The sequence below is a fragment of the Xiphophorus couchianus genome, chromosome 11 (genome assembly GCF_001444195.1).
Source record: "Xiphophorus couchianus chromosome 11, X_couchianus-1.0, whole genome shotgun sequence".
In the NCBI taxonomy this organism is placed as follows: domain Eukaryota; kingdom Metazoa; phylum Chordata; class Actinopteri; order Cyprinodontiformes; family Poeciliidae; genus Xiphophorus; species Xiphophorus couchianus.
The window spans coordinates 14,011,519-14,036,933 of record NC_040238.1 but is presented as its reverse complement, the minus strand read 5'-3'; the positions used below and the strand labels follow the sequence as shown (position 1 = coordinate 14,036,933).

The window sequence follows — 25,415 nt, the reverse complement described above, 5'->3', positions numbered from 1 at the left end:
TTGCGTTTGTGGTTTTCCGTACCTGCTGTGGTATAAGTGGTTGTGTATTCCAACCCTGACTGGTTTCGATGGAGTAGGTGGGCGTGGCGGCGTGGCGAAGTGACCTGTAACACCATTGCCATATGTTTGGCTCTAGATTCCACATGTTTCGACTGAGCTGCACCAAACTTACTGGGATGGATCCTTATCCAGCCCCAGACAGGAATCCATAAGAATCCTTGGTGGGCGTGGCCTAATTTATCTACAGCGCCCCCTAGAAGTTTTTAAAACATCAGCTCCAAGCCATGCTTCAACCCAGACTTATGAAACTTGGTACACATGTGTATCTGGTCAGGACCTACAAAAACGGCTCTTGGAGCCATGGTCCAAACTCAACAGGAAGACGGTCATTTTGGATCAAAGCCGCCATTTCCTCTTTTTTATAGACATCTCATCTGATCGAACTCGTCCTACAGCTTTTGAGATACGGACTTCAGAATCACTCAGCATAACCTTGAGGCACTGAAGGTCAAACAGTTATCACAGGATTTTTCATGTGGGCGTGGCTTAGTGTCAAAGTCTGACTATTTGCCATAAAACATCAAGGTGCAATAACTTCCACATACAAAGTCAGAGCTGCATCAGACTTTCTATGTCTCATTATAGACCAGCCCTCATCACATTCACATGGTTAACTGATGACATAACCTCTGCCCCACCCACTTCCAACAGGAAGTCACCTGTTTTTTCTGCTGGATTTCTTACTTTTACACTTTGATTCATATATAAGTGACATAAATGACATGATGATGAAGTCTCTCAGAAAATACTGAAATTATTGTTTGATCCCTACTTCTTCACTGTGTGTATGATCAAATGGGATCATCTAACTCTTCATAACAACACATCATGTCTATCAAACCCTACAGGAAGTTCTTGCTAATCTTTCACTACTAAACAGGAAGTGACAATAACTCATCTCCTGGATGTCAGACATCAGCCATCACATTTTTACACAACATGTGCTCCTTTACCCAATAACAACACTTTTGATAAGCAACTATCGACTCACAGTCGACAAGAAACGTTTTGATTCATATTCAATTGCCCTGATTAAATGATTTTTTCCTGTGCCAGCACCACCTGTAATACAAATGTGCAGTGGTTAAGGATTTATTCCATTAAGCTTGGCTAAACAATACTGCCTGATTTAATTAAAAACAAAAACAGAGAACTGTTTTTCATTCACAGATCTAATCAATGCAAGGCTTTCAGTTCTTCTAATTTATTTTTCTCAAATAATGAAACGTCTTTACACTGCAGACTTAAATCAGGTATTTGTTCCTGATCACTGTTTTCTATTTGTCTTCCTTTTTGTAATACCACACACTCCAAGCGTTCCAGTTCAACCTCAGAACACCATTCAGCCCATCGTCTTCCAGCATTACATCACCAGTAACATTGTCCACAGATTCCAACTCAAAATCACTCCTACTTAAATCTACAACAGACTTTACTGAATGTTTTGTTCCATCAACAAATCCAAACAAACCAGTTCTGTAAAACTCACCAAAGGTTGCACAACTTGAAGGCTTGAGTTCACTATCAAAGCGATAAGGTAGAAATAACTGCATTATGCTTTGGTAAAACTTTTCTGGCTCTTTTGTTTCAGAGAAACGCGCATATCGAACAGCTGCTGGTTTTGTCCAAATTCTTTTTGCAATAAACCCAAAGTCATTATTCAACTTTATTGCATTTCTACATTTCTCAAGTTTTGTCAAAACGCTATAATCTGAAGCCAACTTAACATATTATTAAACATATTATCATTCGGCCTATTCTTATAGCGGTCAACTATACCAGTCATCCACATGTCTTTTGGGGTAAGACCCTGTGATGTAGCTTTTGTCTCAAAACAGAAATGGGAAAACTCATTTTCACAATATTATCACCAGTTGGAATAAAAATAACGCTCCGAGAAAACTCCTTTAAATGCATGTTGGTGAGTCTATACACTGCTTCCTGAGCACAAACATCACGGTTATGCAAATAGACTCTATCAAATCTCTTTAAAGCTTCTTTAGCACAAACATTTCCTTCTTTGGCTGCTTCTCTTTTTGTCCATTTCCTAGAAGAAAACCAATTTCACGTTAAATTTTTGACATGTAAGATACAATATAAACACAACATGCATATGCATCAACACGATACTGGATATCAATATTTGCATTCCAAGCTTTTAACAGCGGTCTACTATATGGATTAATCCAGATTTCTTTAATTTGCCTTTTCAACACCATTCCTACTAAATCGTTTAAATTCTGATTCAAATACATCTTGATTTATGCACAAGCCTTCAAACATTTCTTCCACGGTGCTATATGGACAGTTCTCACCCTAACCCTCCTGATTTTTATTTTATAAAGACACTAATATTTATTACAATACAGAGACATAAGAGTCGTCTTCTCTTATGAACAACACCACCAAACCAAATCAATAAGAACAGATCCAATAAAATTAATAAATTACAAACTTTAAAACGATTGTTTCCTTAAAATAAGTATCACTGCTGTAGCATTTTTTTGTTTATTTGAAATCTCTGAAATGTATTGAATCATATGAATACCTGACTGAAATATTAATGGAATTGCCCACCGATGTATATCAATCCTAACATATGAATCCCCTTGTTGCTATTTTAGTTATTGTTTCATTAATATAAATTTTTTTTTTCTTATCAACATTACTTTGTATTTCCATTTCAAAATCTGCCTCTACTATGCCGTCTACAGAGTTGCACTGTTGTATTTGCCTTACTTGTTTGTGCTTACTTCGTTTAAATAAAGTTAAATAAAAGTAAATAAATAAATAAATGACGGAGACCAAAGGAAGTCCTCTTCTACGTCTTATTGTTACTCCGTGTCAGTCTGAGAACATCCTGCTTGACGCTTCGCCATGAGCCTCAGAACCATCTGGTTCTGATCCGTTTTAGTCGGAAGATAGGATTTAATCTGAAAGTGTTGCAGAGATCGTTACGTCCCAAGAAAAATGGTTTATTCATACATTCTGCTTTGTTTAGGCCGCCGGGTCTGAAAAGAAATGTGATTAGAAACCAACAGAACCTCTGCAGGTACCAGAGGGTTCTGCTGCAGGGATGAGGCACCATCTGTAAACGACCTCTGACCTCATCACGGTTTCTTCTTCTTCCCTTTAAAGATGATTTCCACATGTCAACGTTTCATCATGTCTGACTTTTTATTCATCTGTGTGTAAAATTCTGACCCTGAATGAGAAAAACTCCACAGTAAAACCAAACTTCTGTCCCAGATGTTTGAAAAATGTTTTTAAATCATCGCGGCTACAGAAAAATTTTGAATATTTCATGTGATTTTGTCATTTAGATGATTCTGGATTCTAGTCCAATGAAATTATTGACATTACAATTTAACGTTCAACCAATAAATGTTAAATAGATTAAATATCCATCCATGTGTTTCTGTTTGCAGTTTGTTTTATCACCAAAATTATTTTTCATTAAAAATTTACAACCAAATGTTTGAATCGATTCTTTAAAGGAAATAAACTCATTAGGCATTTTATTTATTTCTACCTCAACTTTATTAAAAATATGATCAACAAAGCAGCAGAAAACACACACACACACACACCAATACACACAGCAGAGTCCATCCGTGTAACCATGGCAACCACAGACACGTCGTTAAATGGCAACAAATGTTCAATAAAGAAGCTTGGTTCGTTAACACAGAGTTCTGGTGTTTTCTGGTCGGTTCTGACAGCGGCATATCGGATCAGAACCTCCAGAGAATCGGATCAGAACCATGAGGGGAAACGTTTTGAGCTTCTACAGAAAAACCTAAAAAAATAGAACCTCTGATCGGGTCAGGCGGCGCCGTTTCATAATTAATCCGTTTCATTCACACATCCGAATCCAACAGAACCAATAATCAGGACTTTAAATTCCAGCTGGTTCTGATCCATTTGAGTCTCTTCTGATGTGTCAATGTTGTGATTTTATTTTGAAATCCTGCAGGAAGAAGCTTCCTGTGAGAGAAGGAAATCTAATCAACTCATCTCCAGGTTTTTCCGCCTTAGTTTGGGGTTTTCTGAACTTCCCGATGAGCTCAGAAGATCAGAACCGGAGTTCTGATGGGGTCGGGTCCAGCCTGTTGGGACTCGGAGCGTTTCCTGTCCGGGTCACTGGCTGACGACGAGCTGTCGCAAGTAAGACTGGGTCAGGCCGCGCAGCTCCTCCAGAGCGTAATCCTCTGGCATGGGCAGGCGGCTGATGTGCGGCGCCAGCTGTTCCAGCGGGACGCTGAGCGGGTCGGCGGCGCCGTCGCCCTGCTGCAGGCTCAGCACGGCCCGCAGGATGTTCGCCACGCGCTTCGCCATCTCTGCGGGGGGAAGAGGCGGAGCTAAGATCAGAGGAAACGACCCGGAAACATCAGAGCAACGTGAGCTGTGATTGGCCGGCTCCCGGCCCTCACCTGATTGGGCGAGGTGGTCCCTGGCGGTCCGGCAGGGCAGGAGCTCGATGCGGCCGCAGAGCGACGTCACGTCAGAGTAGAGCCGCTCCAGCTGGTAGCCAGCACCGGAGCTGTCCGTCTGGGACAGCAGAACCGCGTTAGACACAAACAATCCCCGACGGTTACCCCAGCAACGGCGTCACAGGTCATTATAGTTTAGAGTTGAGCAGAATTACTAAAAACCAGCAACAGAGCTCAAACAATTATTGAAACAATGTCAACCGATTTAGTAAAAGATTAACGGCACTAAATTAGTTGACTAATTAAAGCCACACAGAGCAGTCAGGAATCAGAAACTGAACAAACCATTTTTGAATTAAGCAAAAAACCTTAAATGTGACCGAGGAGATCAACTAATCGATCAATCAATGACTAAATGAGTCGTTAGTGGCAGCTGTTGTCACCGCTCACAGTTTAACATCCTGGATGTTTTCACTATTTTTTCATCTTAAACATCATTTCTGCTGTTTGCAGCTTTTAGTTTGTTGTCTTTAAATGAACTTTATAAAGTTTACAAACTGATCCACCTCGCTGCCACATCAAAGTGAAGTCATTTCTGTTTACAGAACCGGTCCAGAACCAAACCGACCTGCTGGATGTCCTGCAGGGACTTGATGACCCGGATGTAGTCCAGGTAGACTCTGCCGGCCGTTTCCCAGTCCTGGATGCTGGCGCTGTGTTCTGGTACCGCCAGGCCCTCCAGGAACTCCAGCAGGTAGTCGTGGTTGTCGTTGACGATGCAGTCTGCAGGAGAAACGGGTCGAGTCACGTGACGCGTGGTGAGCCGGTCGGGTCCGGCGTGCGGGAGGTACCTGAGGCCAGGTGTTGGATCAGCAGCCGGTGGCACTGGTTCCAGTGTCCAGCCCGGTACAGGTGCAGGGCCTGGCGGTGCCGGTCCCCGTCCCGCCGGGCCCGGACCGCCTTGGCCTCGTGGATCCAGCTCTCCGGAACCAGCAGCCCGTCGGTCAGGAAGCGCTCCCTGCGGGCCGACTCCTCTGTCTCCAGCAGGGGGCAGTGCAGCGCCAGCAGCTCCCTGACGGCGCGCTCCCGCTGCCTGCAGAGAAGAAGAAACTTGATTTATGCAGCAGCCACAGGAAACTCGTAATGCATTAGAAAAGCTGCGTGTTGTTCACATCTGGACACTGACGAGGACGGAGCCTTGGGGAACTCCGCAGGAGATTTTATTCATCTTAGATTTATTGTTCCCTTTGGACACTAAAGGTTCCAGCTGAGCATTATGGCAGAAATACCAGCCCAGTTTTCTGATCGGGATGATAAGAGTGGGTTCGGACCCGGTTCTGGCTCTGACCTGTGGTCGGGGACGTGCAGCAGGATGAAGACGGCCAGGTGCCAGAGGCCGGCGCTCTCCAGCTGGGCGGCGTAGGCGGCGTGGACGAGGCCCTGGCGCGGCGCGGCCAGGTGGGTGTAGCGCAGCGCCTGCAGCACGCCCCACAGGTGCCAGCTGAGCCGGTAGTCCAGGCGCCGCCAGGTGACGGTGAGCGGGTCGAGCAGCGGCTGCAGGCCGTACAGTCTGCAGGGGGAAACGGGTCAACAGAACCGGACCATTAAAGGAACAGTACTATGGGGCTTCCAGGCACAGAGCGCCATTTTATAGCATAATCATAAACTATGATACCTTCAGTTCTTATAAAAATGCCAAATATGACTTTATTTAAATTTTCTCATTTATTATTTCAATAAATAATTTCAATATTAGCTATTTAAAATTGTGTTGCTGTCTCTTTAAGAACGCCTGCTCTTTCTGAAGCTCCGCCTCCAGGAAGTCATCCCAACATGGCTCCTCTATTAATCCTTTAACGTTTTTCTGAAGGCTGAAGGAGCTGAGTGCGGGAGGAGCTTTGTATTTGAAGGCGGGGCTAAGTCCACCCGGGCGTTTTGGACAGCTGAATGGTTGATTAAAGGATTTCTCAGACATGATACCGGCCCTACCTCCTGTAACATGAGGACCCACATTTGGCGCCTCAGCACTTTCCCCAACAAGATCAATTGAAAACACATACGATACATTTACCAATATAGGCATATTGCATATCCACGTATCGGGAAAAAGCTCATCTAAATGATAGAAACAATATTTTCTACCTCAACATCACTCAGCTTCAACACTAAGCAGCTTAAAAAAGAATGTAATTAGATGCTAATGAGGCTAACGAGGCTTCCCCTGTAAAACACGCAGCAATGACAATGCAACATGGTCCAATGAACACAAACTATCAGAGTAAAACCGAAGCTCTGCTGTTTCCAACAATACTAGATTCACCAGGCTACATGCAAAACTCACTGAACAAGCAGCAAAAGAAGATGGGAGGAAAAAACTCATTTCACGAAGCTAAAAACATAAATTCAGTTCTACCTTTGCCGTTTCGTGGTCATAATCCATGTTAGAGTAAATATTTCCACTCAGGTACTGTAATCTGTTGTTCTTGTGTCACACTGATGTGATTTCTCACCATTTTCAAATTTTCTGTCTCCATAGATACCGCCTCTATACTCAAACGACTTTCTTTGTTAGCTGGAGCTTTCCGGTCGTTTACGCAAATGCGTTTCGTTTAGGATTGGTGAATGATGTTGCTATGGGATTTTGTAATCATGTTCTATGTTTCCACTGGATGCTTTTAAAGAAAATTCACATTACGTAATGTATTCTATTAGAATTTATTATTTTTATTTAGTATTTTTTCACTGTGTGCCATATGTATTTGTTCTTTCTCAGTAATACAAGTGTTGATTTTTAGACTTCTAGAGTATTCTCAGGAATATTACCGTTATCCGTTATCTTGATACCTGAACCAGTCAAATACACCTTGTAGTTCCTGAGATGTATGGAATTCATTTTGGGGATGTCTTTTTGGAGAACTCTTAAAAAAAGTATCCAAAAAAGAGGCTGTGGTACGAACTGCAGGTCAAACAGATTAGATGATCTGAGGAACACAGATCGTTTTTTAAATGATCGACTTTAAACTGTTTAAATGGAAAAGGTGGAACCTGATTCATCTGGTTCTACTGACTGTCTGGTTCAGTGAAGTGAGTTGGAACCGGTTCTGGTGCCTCAGGTTTACCTGTCGCTGTAGAGCTTCAGCAGGTGGAAGCAGAGGTCGAGCAGCGGTCGTTCAGGCTCCTCCTCCTCCTCTTCTAGGGGTGGCGCCCCATCCAGGTACGGTGGCAGTGGTGTGCAGGCGTATCTGCCAGCCTCTGTTGAGCCCTGCAGGGGGCAGCAGAACAATCAGGGCAGTTCTGACCCGGCAGAGAGGCTGGTCTGACTGGGACTCACCTGGAAAGCGGCTTCGTAGGCGACAAGGGCGTCGGCCACGGAGGCGGTGGGCGGCAGCAGGTACCACAGGTGGACGGCCAGGCAGCGCTTCCAGTCCAGCTCCGAGCAGACGTTCACCGTTGACCCGGACGACTGCCACACCTGCAGAGATGGAACCGCTCAGAACCAGAACCGAGCGGTGGGTAGGACGGCTCCGAGCCGACGAAACCCACCGGCTTCCCGGCCAGCAGGGCGAAGATCCGCAGCCGCTCTTCGGTCAGGTGGAGGTCAGTCTGCGTCCGACTCCAGTCGGCCAGCTGCAGGTCCAACAGCTGGCGGCAGAACCGCGACCCGGAGGCCTGTGACAGCAGCAGGGCCAGGCGGTGGTCGCCTAAACACACACATTTGCCAAACACTGTTTATAGCTCCAGTTTAAATTCACTATCAGGTTTTGCCGGTCTCCATCAGAACCCGAGGTTCTGTCCGCTCCTCTCACCTTCCCTCTGGGCGAGTTGGCACGCCTCGCTGATGCGGCGGCCCGTCAGGTAGCTGAACAGCGCCTCTGCGTGGCGGCCCTTCCCCGCCAGCGCCACCTCCTCCTCCACCCTGCTGGCGGCGCCGCGGGCCAGCCAGTCGGAAAAGGCGCGGCGGCGCTGCAGCTGCTGCTGGTAGTCATCGAGGGGGCCGGCGTCTGGGTCCAGCTGGCCCCATAGAGCCTCGCACAGCGTCCACACCTCGGCCCAGTGGCCCAGAACGGCTGCGGGACGGACAGGACAGGTCAGGGACGGAGTGCGGAGACAAACCGTCCCTCACCGAACCAGAACTCACGGTCAGCGTCGCTGCGCTCCGCGGTCAGCTCCCTGATCCACTCGGCGTAGTCGTGCAGCGCTGCCACACCGGGCCGCGGCTCCACCAGCGGACAGGATGCGCCCTCAGGGACGCTGACGGTGCTGTGCTTCAGGCTGATCTCCAGGGGGCGCTGCAGCACCGCATGCCGCTCCTCCTCCTCTTCTTCCTCACTCATCTTCGTCCCCTGAGTAGCTTCCAGTCCCACCAGCTGCTCCACCACCACCTTGTAGGGGCTCTCAGCGAGTCTGGAGACACACAGCTCAGGTTAACCTTTGACCTTAGAGAGAACCCTTTGAAATGTCCCCACTAAACTTAATGTTTACTCAATCAGGCCCCTAAACGGCTGCTAATGGTTTAAAGAACGAAGTCTCTCCTGGCCTGTTGGGGGAACCGCAGGTTCTACGACGTTCCAGGTCATAAGTGGATTTTAGAACTCTGGGCTTCCTGTAAGCCGCCTAGTGGACTGGGCCCGTTCAGGAGTTTTTCCTTACGGTTTGGTCCGGGCCGGTTTGTGCAGGAAGCTGAAGTCCGTCTTGGTGCGCTGCTCCTGGAACTCTGTCTGGTCGGCGGACTGCGCGCTGAGTCGGCTGCCACAATGGGCCAGGGTCCAGCCGGGACCCCAGCCCACTCTGAAGGAGCGGGTGGCGAACAGGCCGGTGTCCATCAGCAGCGCCCCCTGCAGGACAGCAAAAGAACAGGCTGTTACTGCTTCCTGCTGAAGCGTCGTGGCTCAGTCGGTGATCCAGAACTGACCTTCCCCTGAGTGACGGACTCCTTCAGAGGGACAGGGCCGCCCAGCCGCCGCACCCCTACCGTCCTGATGGCGGGCTCCGGGGCCCGGGCCGGCAGCAGGAACGGGGCGGGGACCGGACTCTTCCACCGTGGAGGCCGAAGCGGGTCGGCTGCCGCCGGGGAACCGCGGGACAGAGGAGACTCCACGCGCTGAGGGAAGATGCCGGAGGTGAAGCGGGCCTGAAGAAGACCCCTGACTGCAGAGAGAGGAAGGTCAGAAACCAGCAGGAAGGTCTTCATCAGCGCGAGGAAGAGTTTCCTACCTGACGGCCGGCCTTGAGAGCCCGGCAGGACGAGCCGAGGGGACGAGATGTCGGCGGACGCCTTGGTCGCTGTGTGAAGCTGGAACATGTCGCCGTCCTCCTCGTCCTCAGTGAACAGAGACGCCTTCATTATCTGGAAACAGGAAGTAATCTGATTACTCAGACGGATAACTGTCAGAGTCGCCTCAGCTCCTCTTAATCTGAACCAAAACGAAACATTTAAAAAGGAAACAAGATTGTTTTTCTTCAACCGACTCCACGTCCGGAAACATGTCAGAAAATGGAAACAGATATAAAACCGTGTAGCCAACTTCCTGTTTTCAAGGAGATCAGCTCCTGTAAACAACAGCACAGTTAGCTCCTTTTACAGGAATGTGGAGCCATTTTACCTATTTAGCCCTTACAGGTTTTTGCAGAAATTTAAGTCAGTAGATCCCAGGATTTTTCACACTAATAACTGGGTTTCATCATCAGCCTGGCGGGCCTCCAGGCTTTACTAAACCCCACCAGGCTACGCTTAGTTTACAGTGGAAACAGATTAAGCCAGATTTATAGTTGAAGTACCATCCTGTCCCTTCACTTGTCCGGCGGCCTCTGGCTGTTCTTTCCAAATTATGAGAAACTGTGGAGTTTATTACAAATATTCAGGATAAACAGACAGAATCATTGGATTCAAGTGATGCCAACTCCCACCTGTTGGTGGCAGCATTTCTCCTACTCCACTGCTGCTCCCGCCTGACTTCATGTCCAGATATAATCCACGAACGATTTGGTGAATAACAAAAATGAAGATATTTAAGGTTCTGAAAGGATGAATAAAGTTTGTGTATAGTCTGTCTGCCTGTTATTTTTCTCATCTTTTTATTTCTATATGTACATTTTGAAAATAAGGAAAAAATATTGCAAAATTCCATGAAAATATTTCTCATGTAGCCTCAGTAAATCAGTGATAATCATGAGGTTATTGTGCGTTTTCCCCGTGACAGAAACTGCAGTGCTAGCTTCGTTACTGAGACGGTTTTTATTTTCCGGGTTCCCGTGGTTCTCCTCCGGAGCGGCTCGGCGGTTCTACCTGCAGCGTGTGCGGGTTGATGCCCAGAGTGGACGGGATGTGGCTGCACACCGCCGGCTCATGGTTCGTCAGCGCTGGTGTCTCCATGTCGACCAGCGGCAGCTCGCCGTCCTCCTCCTCTCCTCCCAGCATGCTCTCTGTCGGGATGCCCTGCGTGATGTCGGCCATGTCGCTGTCCAGCTCCGCCACGCCGCTCGCCAAATCCACAGCGGTGGACTGGAGACAGAGAGAGAGCATGAGGACAGACGAAGAAACTCTGGACAGACCAGGTGAGGTCAGAGGTCAAGCATCCATGAGAGGGACCGGATCAAACCTGCAACATTTCCTCACATCGACCCGATTAGAGGATCGGATCACTTCAGACTTAAAATAAAAAATTGAAGAGAAACTACAAGTATCTTTAACCCTGATGTTATGTTGTGGGTCAAATTGACCCGTTTTTAAAGTTGACAATTTTAAAAAAAAAATAGTTGGAAGTATTTTTTTTGCATGAAACTTTTTCTATTTGTCTCAGTAGGTGCACTCTGCAAATAAATTGAAAACGTATTCATGCAACTCCCCCTGCATCTACTTTTTACATAGATACTGTTCGGGTCAATTTGACCAACAGTCTAGTTAAAGTGCAAAAAATGATTAAAAAAAAAACATCCAATTTTATGTTTCTTTGCAGCTATGAACCATATTTCACCCCCCACACTAAAACACAAACACACAAGTCCACTTTTTCACTACTCTCTTTACTTCACTAGGAAACTGTGAGAAAGCAGAAAGCGTTCATACAACTTTTGACGGAAATCTTTTCTATTCCTGTGGACAAACTCCACCCACACTGAGTGACACTCAGCAGAAGTGGAGGAAAACATAAATACTCTCTGCATGACTCATTTATCTTGATTTTAATCAGCGGGTCAATTTGACCCTGAACAGTATATGTGTCTCAAGTTCAATTATAAAGATCACCCATTTAAAAAAAAAAAAGTGTAATATAAAAAAATTACCAAAGATCAATTTCAAGGAAATTATAGTTTATTTGTGTCTAAGTTTTTATCAGTGGACATAAAAAATGTAAATTCCATTTCTTTATGTCCAAATGAGTAAATGAGCAGGTTGTCGTCATTGATCCTTAATTTCTGAGAAATAAAAAAACATCATTGCACAAATATTGATTGAAATGATTAGTATTGGAGTTAATAATCAGATACAAAAATGTTTTGGAGGAATTTTTTGGTTTCTGACACTATTGCATAATTAAACACTCCCTGGGTCAAATTGACCCACGAACATTATTGCTGTACCTCAGAAACGAACATAACAGGATCTTTAATACTTTATTAAACAGAAAATAGAAATTACATTCATGTTAAAAAGTCGCATTAATTTCACTTTAAAAGCTTCACCTTCATCTGAGAACCTACAGGAAAATAACTCACACATCCGGCCTCTAACCAGAATCAGAACCAGGAGCATAAGAAAAAGTAAAAAGCTTCTGGTTCTGACGAGAACCAGAACCGGATCGTTCAGCTGAGACCCGGAGCAACAGAACCACCAACATTGAAACACCAAAATGATGAAACATCCATCAGCCAGACAGAAAATCCTGATTTACAATCAATCAATCAATCAATTGAGTAATAAATCAACAAATTTATGGTTAATAACAACATTTATTCTAACATGATTGGACTGCAGTGAACATTAAACTCGTCCCAGCAGGCAGGTCAGGATTTTGTTTCTGTTTACCCAGCAGGTAAATCACCTGACTGGAATAAACCTGAAAACATCCAGATTTTTATTAATATGTCAGATAAAAAAATGCAAAAAAATCTAAATTATTAATTATTCTGAAGCCACCTGGTGGAGAAAAGCTCCGATCAAAACAAACAATACTAGTTAATAATAATAATAATAATAATAATAATAATAATCAATGATAATAAATGTGAATTTGATTCTTCCGGATTAAATTATTTTATCACCAGATTAAATGAGAAAATCTGATCAATGTGTGAGTGAGGAAGAGGAGGAGTGAGGAGGGGCGCAGGCTGCTCTACCTGGGCCTGCGGCGCCACCTGCTGCTGGGATGGAGGAAGCAGCTGTTGCAGCCTGGAAGCAGGAAGTGACATCATCGTCTTCAGCTTCTTGGGGTCGATTTTGGGCGGGACCTCGTCGTCTTCGTCTGAATCCTGGAGGCCATATTTGGAGAAATGGCTGACCTGGAGGAGAAAGGTGGCGGAGTCAGATTCCCTGATGACCTGCGGGTTCTACCGGACTGGACGGGACCAGACCCACCTCGAACACCCAGGAGCCGGTCTCGGGTCGGTACTCCAGGAAGCGCGCTCCCTGCTTCCTGGAGGCCTTCTCCAGCCGGCCCTCGTAGTTCATGTCGACGAGTCGCTCTGGGCTGCGGATCTGAGCACAGGTCGTCTTATCGTTGGGCCAGACGCCGTCCAGGGTCACCTCAGCCCGCCTGCAGACAGGAAGCAGGGTCAGGACGGGAAACACCACCACACAGACCGGACAGGACCAGACAGGACCGTCTGATGAACCGACGCTACATCAAGTCCATTTATTGTTCGACTCCAGCTTCTCTGTAATTTCTGCTTTAAACGATCTGATTGGACGCTGGGAGAGACCAGTGTGTTCAAGTTATGCTAAAAGCAGTTAGCCTGTCAGAAAGCTATGCTAGCCTAAAATAGCCTCAATGCTAAACATGTAGCAGCTAATGCTAATGTTAGCGTTTATAATCACATTTCTACAGAAGCTCCATGAATGATCAGAGAAATTGTGAAGATAAACGGATAGAAAAACATTCTGATAAACTGGCCCACCAGGTCATGACTGCATGGTTGTCGTTAACAATAGTGACCCCACTGTTCCCAAAAGCAATTTTTAGTGAGATTCCAGACAAAATAAAAAACTGTATAGAGCAAAATCGGAATCGGCAGGTCAGGGTTTTTAAAGATTGGTAATCAGCAATCAGGCAGAAAACTATAATCGGTGCAGCACTAGTAAATTCAAAGCACTGACCCATGTCACATGATGGCCCAGGTAAGAAACTATCCCACTTACAATTATTGTATATATAATCTGTATGACATATAGAGGTGCACATACATACATATATATATAGATGTATGGTTAAAGTAATTTTGGCCCTAGTGATACGTACATCAGTATTTTGCCAGTAGGGGTCAGTGTTACTCCACCAGTGACAAAGAGATCAATTGAGAAATTGAGTTCTCAGAGAAATAACACCTCATCAGACAGAAAGGTCGCATTGGGCACCGGTGCAGGAACTGCGCGACAGCGTCTGAGGTGGCGAGTGGGCGGTTGTGCTGGAATCCTCATGTTCGCCAATAGGCCGGAGCGGCGCTGAGCTCCGAGGGCCGTTCGGGGCTGCTTACAGCCTTAATTCTATTTGTTACCTTTTACTGGCCTTAACTTGAGCTAATTTAATTTACTACCTTTTACTACTGTGTGGAAACCCTGTAAAAATAAACAATTTTATTTTTTATTTTTTTACTTCTGATGTTTAGTCAATAATTTAGCTGTAAAAAGGGTTTTGATTTGAAAATGTTGCTCATTTTGTCAGTAATGTGATTAATTAAAGATAGAAATTAACCAATATTTAATGCAGTCCCACCTCCAGTATTAACAAATTATGAGGAATCAATAGAAACCTGCAATCTGTTGGAATTCAAAGGTTAGTGGATGAGCAGGATATGTTTTTCCTACATTTGTTTCTGGATTTACTTGGAGAAGCTTCAGAAATAAAGAGTCAGATTTAGGCTCCGCCTCACCGGTTAAGCCCCTCCCCCTCCGGCGGCTTGTTCTTGTCATCCGGGTAAACGATGACCTCTTTGCGCCTGAAGTGTACAATCTCGTCCAGGTTCAGGCCCGTCAGGTTGACCTCTCCGGGGAAGAAGACAGAGCCGTAACCTGCAAGGACCAATCAGCATCCAGCTGAGAGTCAGCAGACCAATGGGATTCATTCAGGAACATTTCAGGCGGGAGGATTCGGGCGCTACCTTTCCTGCCGACGGTGAAGTTCTCCACGACGCATTCTCTGTTCTCGTCCAGCATCTCGGCCAGGTCGTCCAGAGGGGGGATGGTGTAGTAACCCACCCGGTTCAGAACGATGCCTGGAAGCGCAGCACATGCTTAGCCCCGCCCACCCAGCAGAGGGGCTGATGGGAAACGCAGTCACAGGGACAGACTCTGACCTGCAGGGTGAGGAGACGGTTTGGACTCCTCCTGCTCCTCCTCCTCTTCCTCCTCCCTGTCCTCCTGCAGAGAGTCGTCACCGAGGGATGCAGAGACGTCGTCGCTGCTCAGCTGGAGGAACGATAAAGGCAGATCTATTCACTCTAACTCTGTGCTTCCTGCTCTGAGTGACGTCATTCTGCCACAGTTATCACATAAATCTGGAGTTCGGGACATTTATGTTAAAAAAAAAAGGACACTTTTAAGTCACTTGGCTGTTCTTCTGTATCAGCCGATAGTAAAACTCAGGTATCAGAAGTGAAACGGTGGATTGGTTCATCTCTAATCTAAACAACCTGAGATGCTGAAAATAAACCAGACGATCTCATGTTAATCAGGAGAAGATCTTTGTGCCCGGCTACATCAGATCTGATCCAACATGTGGACCTCAGCCTGGTAACAGTGAACCAGCAGAACGGCGTGACCTGCTGACCTCCAGGTCGTTCCTGGGCTGCTTGTGCATGTTCAGGTCGCTGATGGTGTCCTGCAGGCTGGGCTGGGCGCGGCTCTGCGGGATGGGCTTGGCGATGGGGTTCACGTAGAACTGGGTGACCTCGGGGTCGTCGTCGGCCCGGCCGCTCACACCTGGAACCTCCCGGAGGTCGTTGTCCTCCGCTTGGCTGCAGGAAGAGCAGAACGTTAACAGAACCTTTTCATTTTCAGCCGTGATGCAGCTGCAACCCGCTGAGATTCGACTGCGGTTCTGATCACTCAGGCTCAAGTTAAGGAGAAGTAAAAAAAAAAAAAACACACAGAAAGTCTCCCTACACTTCATGATTTAGCGTTTTTCTCCCTCTATCAAAAACTGGATGCTTTGGTCTTTTATTGAAGAATAATTTGATTTCCAGAGACTTCACAATTTATTTTATTTATTTATTCTGGATATTTAAAATGTTTTCCAGCTCCAGTGCTAAATGTTCATTATAATTTAAAGTTTATTGATCTTTGAAAATGCGTTCTTTCATCATTATGTTACTGGAAAATGGTCTCAAAACAATGTTATTGTTGATCCCACTAACTGCTGGAATGCAGCAGGAATGAGGAGTAAATATGGAGAAGCTTCAGGCCGAGAGGTTTAGAAATCGTTCCCAAAGCTCAGAGACGGATCTGTTAACCTCTCAGGTTTGGAGTTGAACTCCTGGAGGATCTGAGAGTTTGAACATCCGTTCTTTACCGAGGGAGAAAAACGCCTCCTCCACTCTGGCTTCCGTCTTCCTGCTCCTGATTTCAGTGTTTTATTTAAAGCACCAATCACAGCGCAGAGTGAGACTGATGTCAGTGCATAGATCTATTGTGAACAATCTATGGTATGTTTAAATCTCAAATAATTTAATGAAGGTTACGCAGATGAACCAATCAAACTCCTCCATTTTGAACTGAAATGCAGCAGAAAGAATCTATAAAACCCACTGAAGCTGCAACATCACAAAAGGAAAACTTCCTACGTTCAGGTGTGAAATAAATCCTGATAAAATGGCTGGAAGGCGGTGAAATGTTGAGTTTAAGATGTTCAGCAGAGCTAAAACATTTATAATTTAGATTTCATCAATTATTTCATGTTGAGACTGAAGCTCTTCAGCAGTAAGTTACCCGTCCTGACTCAGTTTTATATCAATAAGTTCACTTAATGATCATTTACAGCAGGGGTGTCAAACTCAAATGCACAGTGGGCCAAAATTTTAAATTGAACAAAGCCGCAGGCCAAGGTTGAACAATAAATATTGAACAAGCAAGCCTTATATAACTTAAAGGTGCAGGCGTGCATAATTGAGTTGCTAAAAATAATAATAAAACATATAAATGGCATATTAAATAAAATTTAAATAAAAAATTTAATGCCTCCTTTCTGAGGTAAATGTCAAAATTAGCTTTGTACACAGGCTAATAAATTTGAAAATAAAACAACTATGAATAAATCATTAAATAAACTATGAATAAACCATTCAGGCCTTGGAGTAACAAGAAAAGGTGCATAAAAAACTTATTTATTGCTCATTTTGTGACACACTGATCTACTCTGATGCGGCCAAGTCAGATACCTGGCATCTTTTCTTGGATGCCAGTTCATCAATGTCGGGGCTCAGAGTTTGAGCTGAGGAAACCTTCATTATCGAACAAAGGTGTTCGTCAGTCAGACGTCTCCTGTGAGACGTTTTCGTCATCTTCATTAAGGAGAAAAGTTGCTCACATACATATGTAAACAGATATTCTGTCTCCCACCTGTCCAGAAAAGTTCTATTTTCTGTCTCTTTTCGCCATGTTTTGGTAGGGTAACACAGTGACGGCTGTAGTTTGAGGTTGCAGTGTGGTTTGGGGGGAGAGGCACGAGGATGCGGGGTGCGCCGGGGCTTTCAACCAAAGGAGTGCGCAAGAAGACGGATCACCACCTTCCTAATACATCCATGTTCGCTACCATAAGTGCTACTGACACAGAGGAGGAGGCGTGTCTGCCTCTGTCCTGATTGACGCGCCAAAAAACAGCAGAGCACTATGGGATTTGTAGTATAAGCGGTGAATACGGCGTCACAGCGTTGCCACCGTATAATACCGGTGGGCCGGCTCTAATATTAATTTGAAATTGCCTCGCGGGCCAAATATAATTACACTGCGGGCCAAATTTGGCCCGCGGGCCAGAGTTTGACACCTATGATTTACAGGTTACCATTTCATCTACAGTGAAAACAGTCAAACTGCTTCAGTCAGTCTGGGTCGGGTAGGTCCTGCTATTGGAACGGAGCCTGTGGGTCGGGCCGGTACCTGTGTCCGTTCTGAGGGTATTCTGAAGGCGAGGCCAGGTCGTCGCTGTCTTTGTTCAGGCTGCTGCTGCTGTACTGGCTGCTGCTCAGGTTCTTCAGAACCAGCTTCTTGATGCTCTTCCTGCGCAGAAACAACAGAACCGCGTGAGACGGACGGGTCCGACCGGCCGCTCTCCTGGTTACCATGACGACCAGACGGCACCTGGGCACAAAGGCTCCGTTGGTGAGCGACGGCTCGTCGTCGTCCAGACCGTCAAAGAGCTGCGACTTGGAGGCGCCGGACGACGTGAGCGCTTTGGGCCGGACCTTGGTGGCGGGTCGCGGCGTCAGCTTGTAGTGGGTGGGCGTGGTCAGCGCCTTCTGGGCTGTTGGATTGGTCGGCTTCAGACGCTGGAACCAGGAATAGGATCAAATATAAGCAGGAAGTGGTTGTCCTGGCGACCATGATGCTGCCGCCACTCACCTCCTCCTTCTTCTTGGGGTCGCTCAGCGGGTTCCTGAAGAGCGGCGAGTCGCCGTACGGCGAGTAGGCAAGCACGTTGAGCTGCTGCTGCAGTATGGCCTGCTGGGCGGCGTTGGCATTCGGGTCCGTCAGCGCTGAAACAGGAAACAGATCTATAGAGCGTGTGGACGGCTGGGAAAACGGGTCGTATCTGAAACCGGCAGCTCACCGACGGGCTGCTGTGTGACCCCGAAACCCGAGCCGCCACTGCCACTGCTGAAGCCGCCGGTGTTGAAGCATCCCATTCCTGGCACCGTGCCCGGCTTGTTCTGGGTGCTTCCAAACAGAGACCCGGTTCCGACTGCGGGACAAACAGCACAGATCAGCTGCACTGATCCAATCAGAACATCGCAATATTCAATCAGCAAATATTAACAGTCCACAGCAGTTCTGCTCCTGGTCGGTACCCGTCGGAAAGTTGGTTCCTAGTCCGGCTCCCAGTCCACCAGTGATCAGTTTGTTACTAAGGAGTCCTCCTCCAGCTGGGTTCGGTCCAAAACCTGGAGGCAGAGACAGGGAGTTAGGAGGAGGAAGGAACCGGAGCGGGTTGGCAGAACCCTGGAAGCTCACCGAAAGTGGAGGCGTTGGTTCCGGTCCCCATAGTCAGAGCGGGCTTGATCCCAAAGATTCCGGGGTTTGTGCCAAACGACGAAGCGCTAGTGGTGGTGGTTCCGAATCCAGTGGGTTTGTTCCCGAACGGACTGGGCTGGAAGAGGATAGAAACAGAACCATCAGCAGGAAAGAGACGGATCTGAGCGCATAGATCTATGTGAACAAAAAACAACATGGTGTCCGCGGTTAGTCTGCACTACGGTTTATGACCATTGCGTGTAGTTTCGTTGTTTGTTTTTTTTTATTCGGTTGTATTGACTATATTTATTGAGTAAATTTGTGTGGTTAAATAATTTTGTTTGTTTTTATCAGGATTAATTTAGCATTTTCCAGGAACAGATGAAAAAAATTACGTGTCTAATTCTGACACATTCATAGAAATAATTAATGTAAGTTGTTCCTACCAAATAAATTAAATCTTAAATCTCATTCACTATTTGTGTTCTGGCAGCGCTTGGCTCTGCGTTTGTGCTGCAGCTCGATAAAGTTCATGTAAATGAACCTCAGCAGCAGCAATTCGATGTTTTCATCCACATTATTTGTTGTAAACAGAATTACTAAACAAAATGGTTGAATTAAGGAAAATATGAGAAAACTTAAGCCCTCAGGATATGTATAAAATTCAGAAAAGCATACCAATATGCTGACTCTTCATTGCCTTCTGCAGGTTAGATTTATTTTGCTTTGAAATGTGACCAGCATTACATAGATAGTTTTAAAATCCACTGACTAATAAATACATTAGGATTTAACTGAGGTGTAAAAAATACATTAATAATATTTTATTGTTTGTCTTTTTAGACAATATTTGGTGTTTAGTTTGGTCAGCAACATCAGAATCAGATCATTCATCCGCTTGGATTAAAAGCAGTTTCTGGGTCGTGTCCCGTACCTGTGTGCCACCGGTTCCAAAGACAGTGCTCTGAGGGGCAAACAGCCCAGAACTGGTCCCAAAGCCAGTGGCCGTGCTGGTCTGGGTGTTTCCGAACAATCCGCCCGTCTGAGGGGCCGCCGTGTTGCCGAACAAATTCTGGGGAGACAGCCACAGGTCAAGCAGAGAAAGGCAGTGAAGGCGTGCTGGATGCTGAGCTCTCACCATGGTGCTGGTGTTGGGCTGGCCCATGGTGTTGGTGTTGCCGAAGGTGAAGCTCTGGGTGGTGGTGGGGGCGCCGAACGGCTTGAAGAGGCTGTTGGCCTGCTGCTGGTTCTGCTGGCTGAACAGGCTGCTGGTTCCTAAGGATCCAGTGGCTGTGAGGGGACAGAGGCAGGCGGCGTCTCTGGACTGAACCATTTCCTAAACAGAACCAGAAACCAGCCGAGGACTCACCGGGTCCAAAAGTTGATTTATTGGGCCCGAAGGTGAAGTTGGAGTTGGAGGCAGTGGCACCGAAGAGTCCGGTGGAGGCGCTGGAGGTGGGGGTGGCCCCGCCGAACAGGCCACCAGCGCCGGGCGCCATGGGGTTGGTGGGGCCCTTCCTGCCCGCCTGGTAGTCCTCCAGCCTCAGCTCCTGCACACGATGGAGACCAGGAGAAAACTCGGGAAATCATTACGACAGCATGGAGCGGCGATCCGACAGAATTCATCAGAACAAGATCAGTTCTCCAGAACGGCAATGAGCCAGAATCAGCAGCTCCAACTCAGAAACCGTCCTGGTCTGAATTCTACAAACCAACAAATCAGTTCCTCGGATTATCACCAGTCCACTTCCTGCTCCGCTTTCTCCCGAGAATCACATCAATGCAGAACCAAAGCTTTGACTTAAAAATTTAACTGATTTCATGTAACAACCTCTTTTCCAGAGCAACAATTGTTACACACACACCTCCAGAGACTTGTTCTCGTATTCCTTCATGGCGGTGATGCACTGGTGTTTGGTGTTGATACTCGTGGTCACGCCGGCTTTCACCATCGTGTCACTTCCTGTTGGAGGCTGCACAGATTTCAGATGGAGGTTAAAACAGTTACCATGGCGCCAAGCGGCCATTTTACCTTCTGTCCTGATCTAAAACATGAAAGTATTAAGAAACTGGAGCAGAGACGCCATGATGCGCTTCCTGCTGGCTCCGCCCTGCTATTGACTCCGCCTCCTGAACACTCACGTTGAACTTCACTGTGGTTCCTGGCTGCTGATTGGCTGCAAAGCCGGAGCCTCCGAACAGCGAGCTGGAGGCGCCGAACGGGTTGGTGGCGTTGTTGGTGGAACCGAACAGGCCGCCGCTGCTGGTACTGGTCCCAAAGCCTGAGGGAAGAGTCTCCATCAGAACCCGTCAAAATCCGCCCGCCGCCACCCCGCAGGACACTCACTGCTAAAGGAAGTGGGCTTGTTGGCACCGAACGCATTGCTCTGCTGGGAGAAGAGACCGCCGCTGGTTCCGGTCCCGGTGTTTCCAAACAGGCTGGTGGACGTCCCGGTGGCGCCGCCGAACCCGAACCCCGTGCTGGTGGAGGAAGTTGCCGGCTGGCTGAAGGTGCTGGATCCAAACAGACCGCCTGAGGGTGTGGGACCAAAAACACAGCCGGGTCAAACCAACCCGACCCAGAACTCTGGACCTCTGTCAGAGCCGAGACACAAACTCCAAGCTGATCTGAGGATTCACAACCAGATCAGGAATTCCTAAAGTTTTTATTTGCATTATAATCCATTTCTGATATCGTACAAAAAGGATTCAGTGGCTAAATAAAACAATCTGCAGAATGTGGAGATTTTGTATCTGATTAATCATTTAATCAATAGAGAGACCTGAATAATCATCAGCAAAAGCTCTAATTTAAGAAGATGAACTCAAATTACATATTTGAATTTAATTTCAGATTTTTGGGAAACCAGTTAACATGAAGCTGATTTTAAAAATGTCAAGATTCGTAATTAAAAATGTATTATAAACTTAATTTATTTCAGCAGTTTCTAAATTACAAAAAAGGTCTACTGTAATTTTGATAACTGCTTTCAGTTTCGGTATTTTTTGTGCTTCTATGAATTAAATGAACGTTGAGCTTCAAAAATCAACTATAAGATTTTTCAGCAGCATCCAGACATCCCAGCTTCTCATTAAAACACCGATATCTCCTGAACGGTCAAACACACTCAGGTTCTACTTCAGGTTCTGGTCGGACTCAGAAGCGAAGAGAAAGACAGAGGAACCAACCAGGTTTGTTCTGCGTGGAGCCAAACAATCCTCCGGTGTTTGTGGTCGCCCCGAACGCCGACGTCCCAAAACCTCCTGCTGCACCGAAACTCGTGTCTGTTTGGAGAGGAAGAGGGCAGAGGAGAACATCCCGATAAAACCTGAAGCATCCCGATAAAACGGAACATCAGCGTTCAGGTCTGGACGTAAAAACACCCTGACGTTTTTGTGTCGCACAGGATACAGCAGGGAGCTCCACGGTTCCTCAGAAAACCCAGCGCTGAAGCATGTTAAGCAGGATTTAGCGCCACCTTCTGCTAAAGGAAGGGTTGTAGCTGTTGTTAATGGACTCAGTAGAAAACAGCTGCTAACTGATTAATAACCAGCAGGAAAGGAAGGGAGGAGCTGATATTATCAATAATAACATGATCTGGAGGAAACCAGCCAATCAGGTTCAGACCCTCCATGTGGGATCCAATCAGGACGATCTACTGTGAGCTGCTGTTGGTTTGATCTAATGAGGAAAAGCCGACTTACTTTGCTGGCCGAAGGCAGAAGAGGAGCCGAAGCCCCCCGTCCCACCGCCAAACGGAGTCCCAAACGAATTGTTGAACATCTTGACCTTCTAGCAGGAACTCATAGATCTTCTGCAGAGACAAACATCAAAACGTGACATTCATACTCAAATCTAACTTTTACTAACAAATACATTTTTACAGAAAACAAAGTGGAAATTAACAAGACTTAAAAATCTTTAGTCTTCATTAAGTGTTTCTCTTCTGGACTTTATGATCACAATTGATCTGATCTAGTTCTTCTCCATCCAGCAGTTTTAATGGACTAAGCACACCTTCAGACTGCGCTTCATGTTTAATAACCACCGAATTCTTTGCTCAGAGCTCCGTTAACTCTGCTGTTTCCCTAAAGTTCAGAGGTTAACTGTATTTATAAAGCACCTTTCAAAAGGTTACAAATTGTTTTAGAATAAAAACAAACAGAAAAACAGAAGATTAAAAACATCTCCAGGAGCCGGATTATCCCATTAAACTGGTTAGGCTGACCTCATGATCCAATATGGCCGCTCCTCGCATCAACAGAAGAGCGGCCATATAAATAAATATATATATTCATATGAGAACAAAGGATTTCTCAAACATTCATGAAAAAAAGAATCAAAGAAACAATCCAGGAATGTTTGTGATGAGAGAAAAACATAAAATATAACACTCAAAACAAGTCAATTTTATACAAGACCCACTTCAAGGGGAAATTTTGTTTGTAGAGATAATCTGTTTCATTTATGGTTTGGTTTTGTGTGGTTATTATTTATTAATATTGGTTGTTCAGTTTTATTCTTCATATTTAAAATATCTTCCAGTTCCACTGCTATCTTAGAATTAAAGTTTGTTGGTATTTGACAGAACAAGCTTGCATCATTATCAACATATCACTTGAAATGTCCTCAAAAAACAACAATAATTACAGTTTATCATCGTGACAGGCCAATTTACAACCGACTGGAGACTCAAACAGCTAAAAAGATTCCTCCAATGTCCAAAATCATCTCTGATTCAGGCTTTGAAGCTCAGGAATACTTCTTGGCTGGAAAACAACTGTTTGTGATTAATGTTCGGCGTGGGCCTCCACTGACCCGGAACAATCAGGAACCCCGACCCGGATTTCTGTGGTTTGCAGAGGCCGGAGCGACACCGTGTTGATGGTTTCAGTCAACATCATTATCAAGATGTTCTGAGCTGAAGTGAAACTAGTCCAGAAAAAGTATTTAAAGTGATAAAAAAAATGAACCTCTGATGTAAGAAATAAAAATATGATAGACTTGCACCCGAAAGACCTGCAGGTCCTTCGGGGATGGAGGATCATTAATGACGCCTGATAACGTCCTCCAGCTCCAGCTGCGATTCTCCGGGCTGAATTGCCAGCTCGCTCCTTGAAGCAGAAACTAACCTAGGTTGTTGACACGTTTTGACTAGTCAGATCACTCAACTAGTTGCAGCTGGGTGAGACCGGATCAGCTAATGTAGCTGTAGCTCATAAACACGCTTGGTATATCCGCCACCTCTCACTTCAGCTCAGAAATTATTATTTCAATAATCTCTTATCACCACAGAAAGAGACCTACGGCGCCCTTACATATAACGCTACTGGCTGCTTCTTGGTTTCAAAGGTGCGACACATTTTAAAACTAAATGCGCTACGACACGTTAGCTAACCAGCTCAATGCTAACCGCGTTAGCAACACGGGAGCGAGTAAAATGTAGAAAAGCAACTAATGTTTGGCTAATAGTTACCTGGGCCGAAACCGCCGCGACAGTTCGGTCTGCCGGCCGAACCTCCTCCGGCAGAGACTGCGATATGGAGTGAGGAGAGCTCTCCGTCTGAACGCTGAGTCTCTGAACACCTGGTGGCGGCTAGCTCCGTCTACGAGGAGGGAAAACGGCTCGGCAGACGTTGCTACGCACTTTCATACGCGATGACGTCGACGGAGCGGTTTCATAATTACGAAAACAAGAACGCGAAGAACATAAGTTTCACCGTAATATTATTTTCGGAACAGTAGTTGGTTGCGAAACAAATATTTAATTCCTAATTACGTTTATTTTTCATGTTTTAAAGAAGATGCGATTCTTCAGCATTTTGATGACGGCGCCTGTGTTCTGTTCAGCGACGATTCGAGAACAAATTTATCAGGGGGCCATTTTATCCCCTTAAAATTTATCAGGGGGATAAAATTTTAGCCTGCCCAATTTAATCAGGGCGGGCTAGAGTTTTTTCCTGAGGGCAAAGGACAGCAAAATTAAATGAATAGGTCATTAAAATGTGGGCTCTTTTTCACATTATTTGGCAGGTTTTTAGGAAGTGTTGATAGGAACATTTATATAAAATGGTTGTCACTGTGTGCCAGAAAAGCCCAAAACGTGTATATTTTAATAAAAATGCCGTTTCCTTGCAATGATTTTATTGTATTTTATTTATTTTGAAATGTCTGTCAAACATGACATCATCACTGATTAACAGTCATTGTTGATCAAGTGTCATTATGTAGTAGTATTGTAAAACTGAACTCAAACAGAACTTAAACAAACATTTTATTTCCCTTTGGGATCAATAAAGCACTTTTGAATTTGAACTTCTTTTAGACTGCAACTATCAGTCAGATTTAGTAACCCTGAAGAGCAGTCAAATAACATACTGTAACAACATGTGACAGCTTTAACAAATATGTAAAAGCATTTTTTTTCTATAAAACTTACAAACTGCAGCTTTAAGGGTCTGGCGTAATGTTATAATTTTAAATGTCATGTTTTCATCACTTGCAAGTGTACAATAATCATAATTAATACAAATAAAGGCTTTTA

General features: G+C 45.6%; 1 protein-coding gene across 1 annotated transcript; it reads right to left on the bottom strand.

Annotated features, from left to right (window-relative positions):
* Positions 1–4,022: 4,022 nt before the first annotated feature.
* nup98 (nucleoporin 98 and 96 precursor) lies at positions 4,023–24,511 on the bottom strand. The gene is made up of 35 exons (XM_028030974.1): positions 24,348–24,511; positions 22,576–22,685; positions 22,060–22,155; positions 21,218–21,403; positions 21,013–21,152; positions 20,736–20,843; positions 20,240–20,420; positions 20,009–20,160; positions 19,805–19,942; positions 18,871–19,006; positions 18,708–18,800; positions 18,470–18,601; positions 18,262–18,395; positions 18,001–18,188; positions 17,800–17,919; positions 15,476–15,662; positions 15,003–15,114; positions 14,808–14,921; positions 14,580–14,718; positions 13,069–13,246; positions 12,831–12,992; positions 10,780–10,995; positions 9,708–9,840; positions 9,406–9,641; positions 9,144–9,328; positions 8,632–8,897; positions 8,300–8,560; positions 8,037–8,194; positions 7,825–7,965; positions 7,613–7,755; positions 5,842–6,063; positions 5,345–5,586; positions 5,122–5,276; positions 4,494–4,611; positions 4,023–4,400 (listed from the first exon to the last, which is right to left on the bottom strand). The coding sequence occupies exons 2-35, from the start codon at positions 22,652–22,654 to the stop codon at positions 4,201–4,203; spliced, it is 5,451 nt and encodes a 1,816-aa protein (XP_027886775.1). The 5' UTR covers positions 22,655–22,685; positions 24,348–24,511; the 3' UTR covers positions 4,023–4,200.
* Positions 24,512–25,415: the final 904 nt, after the last annotated feature.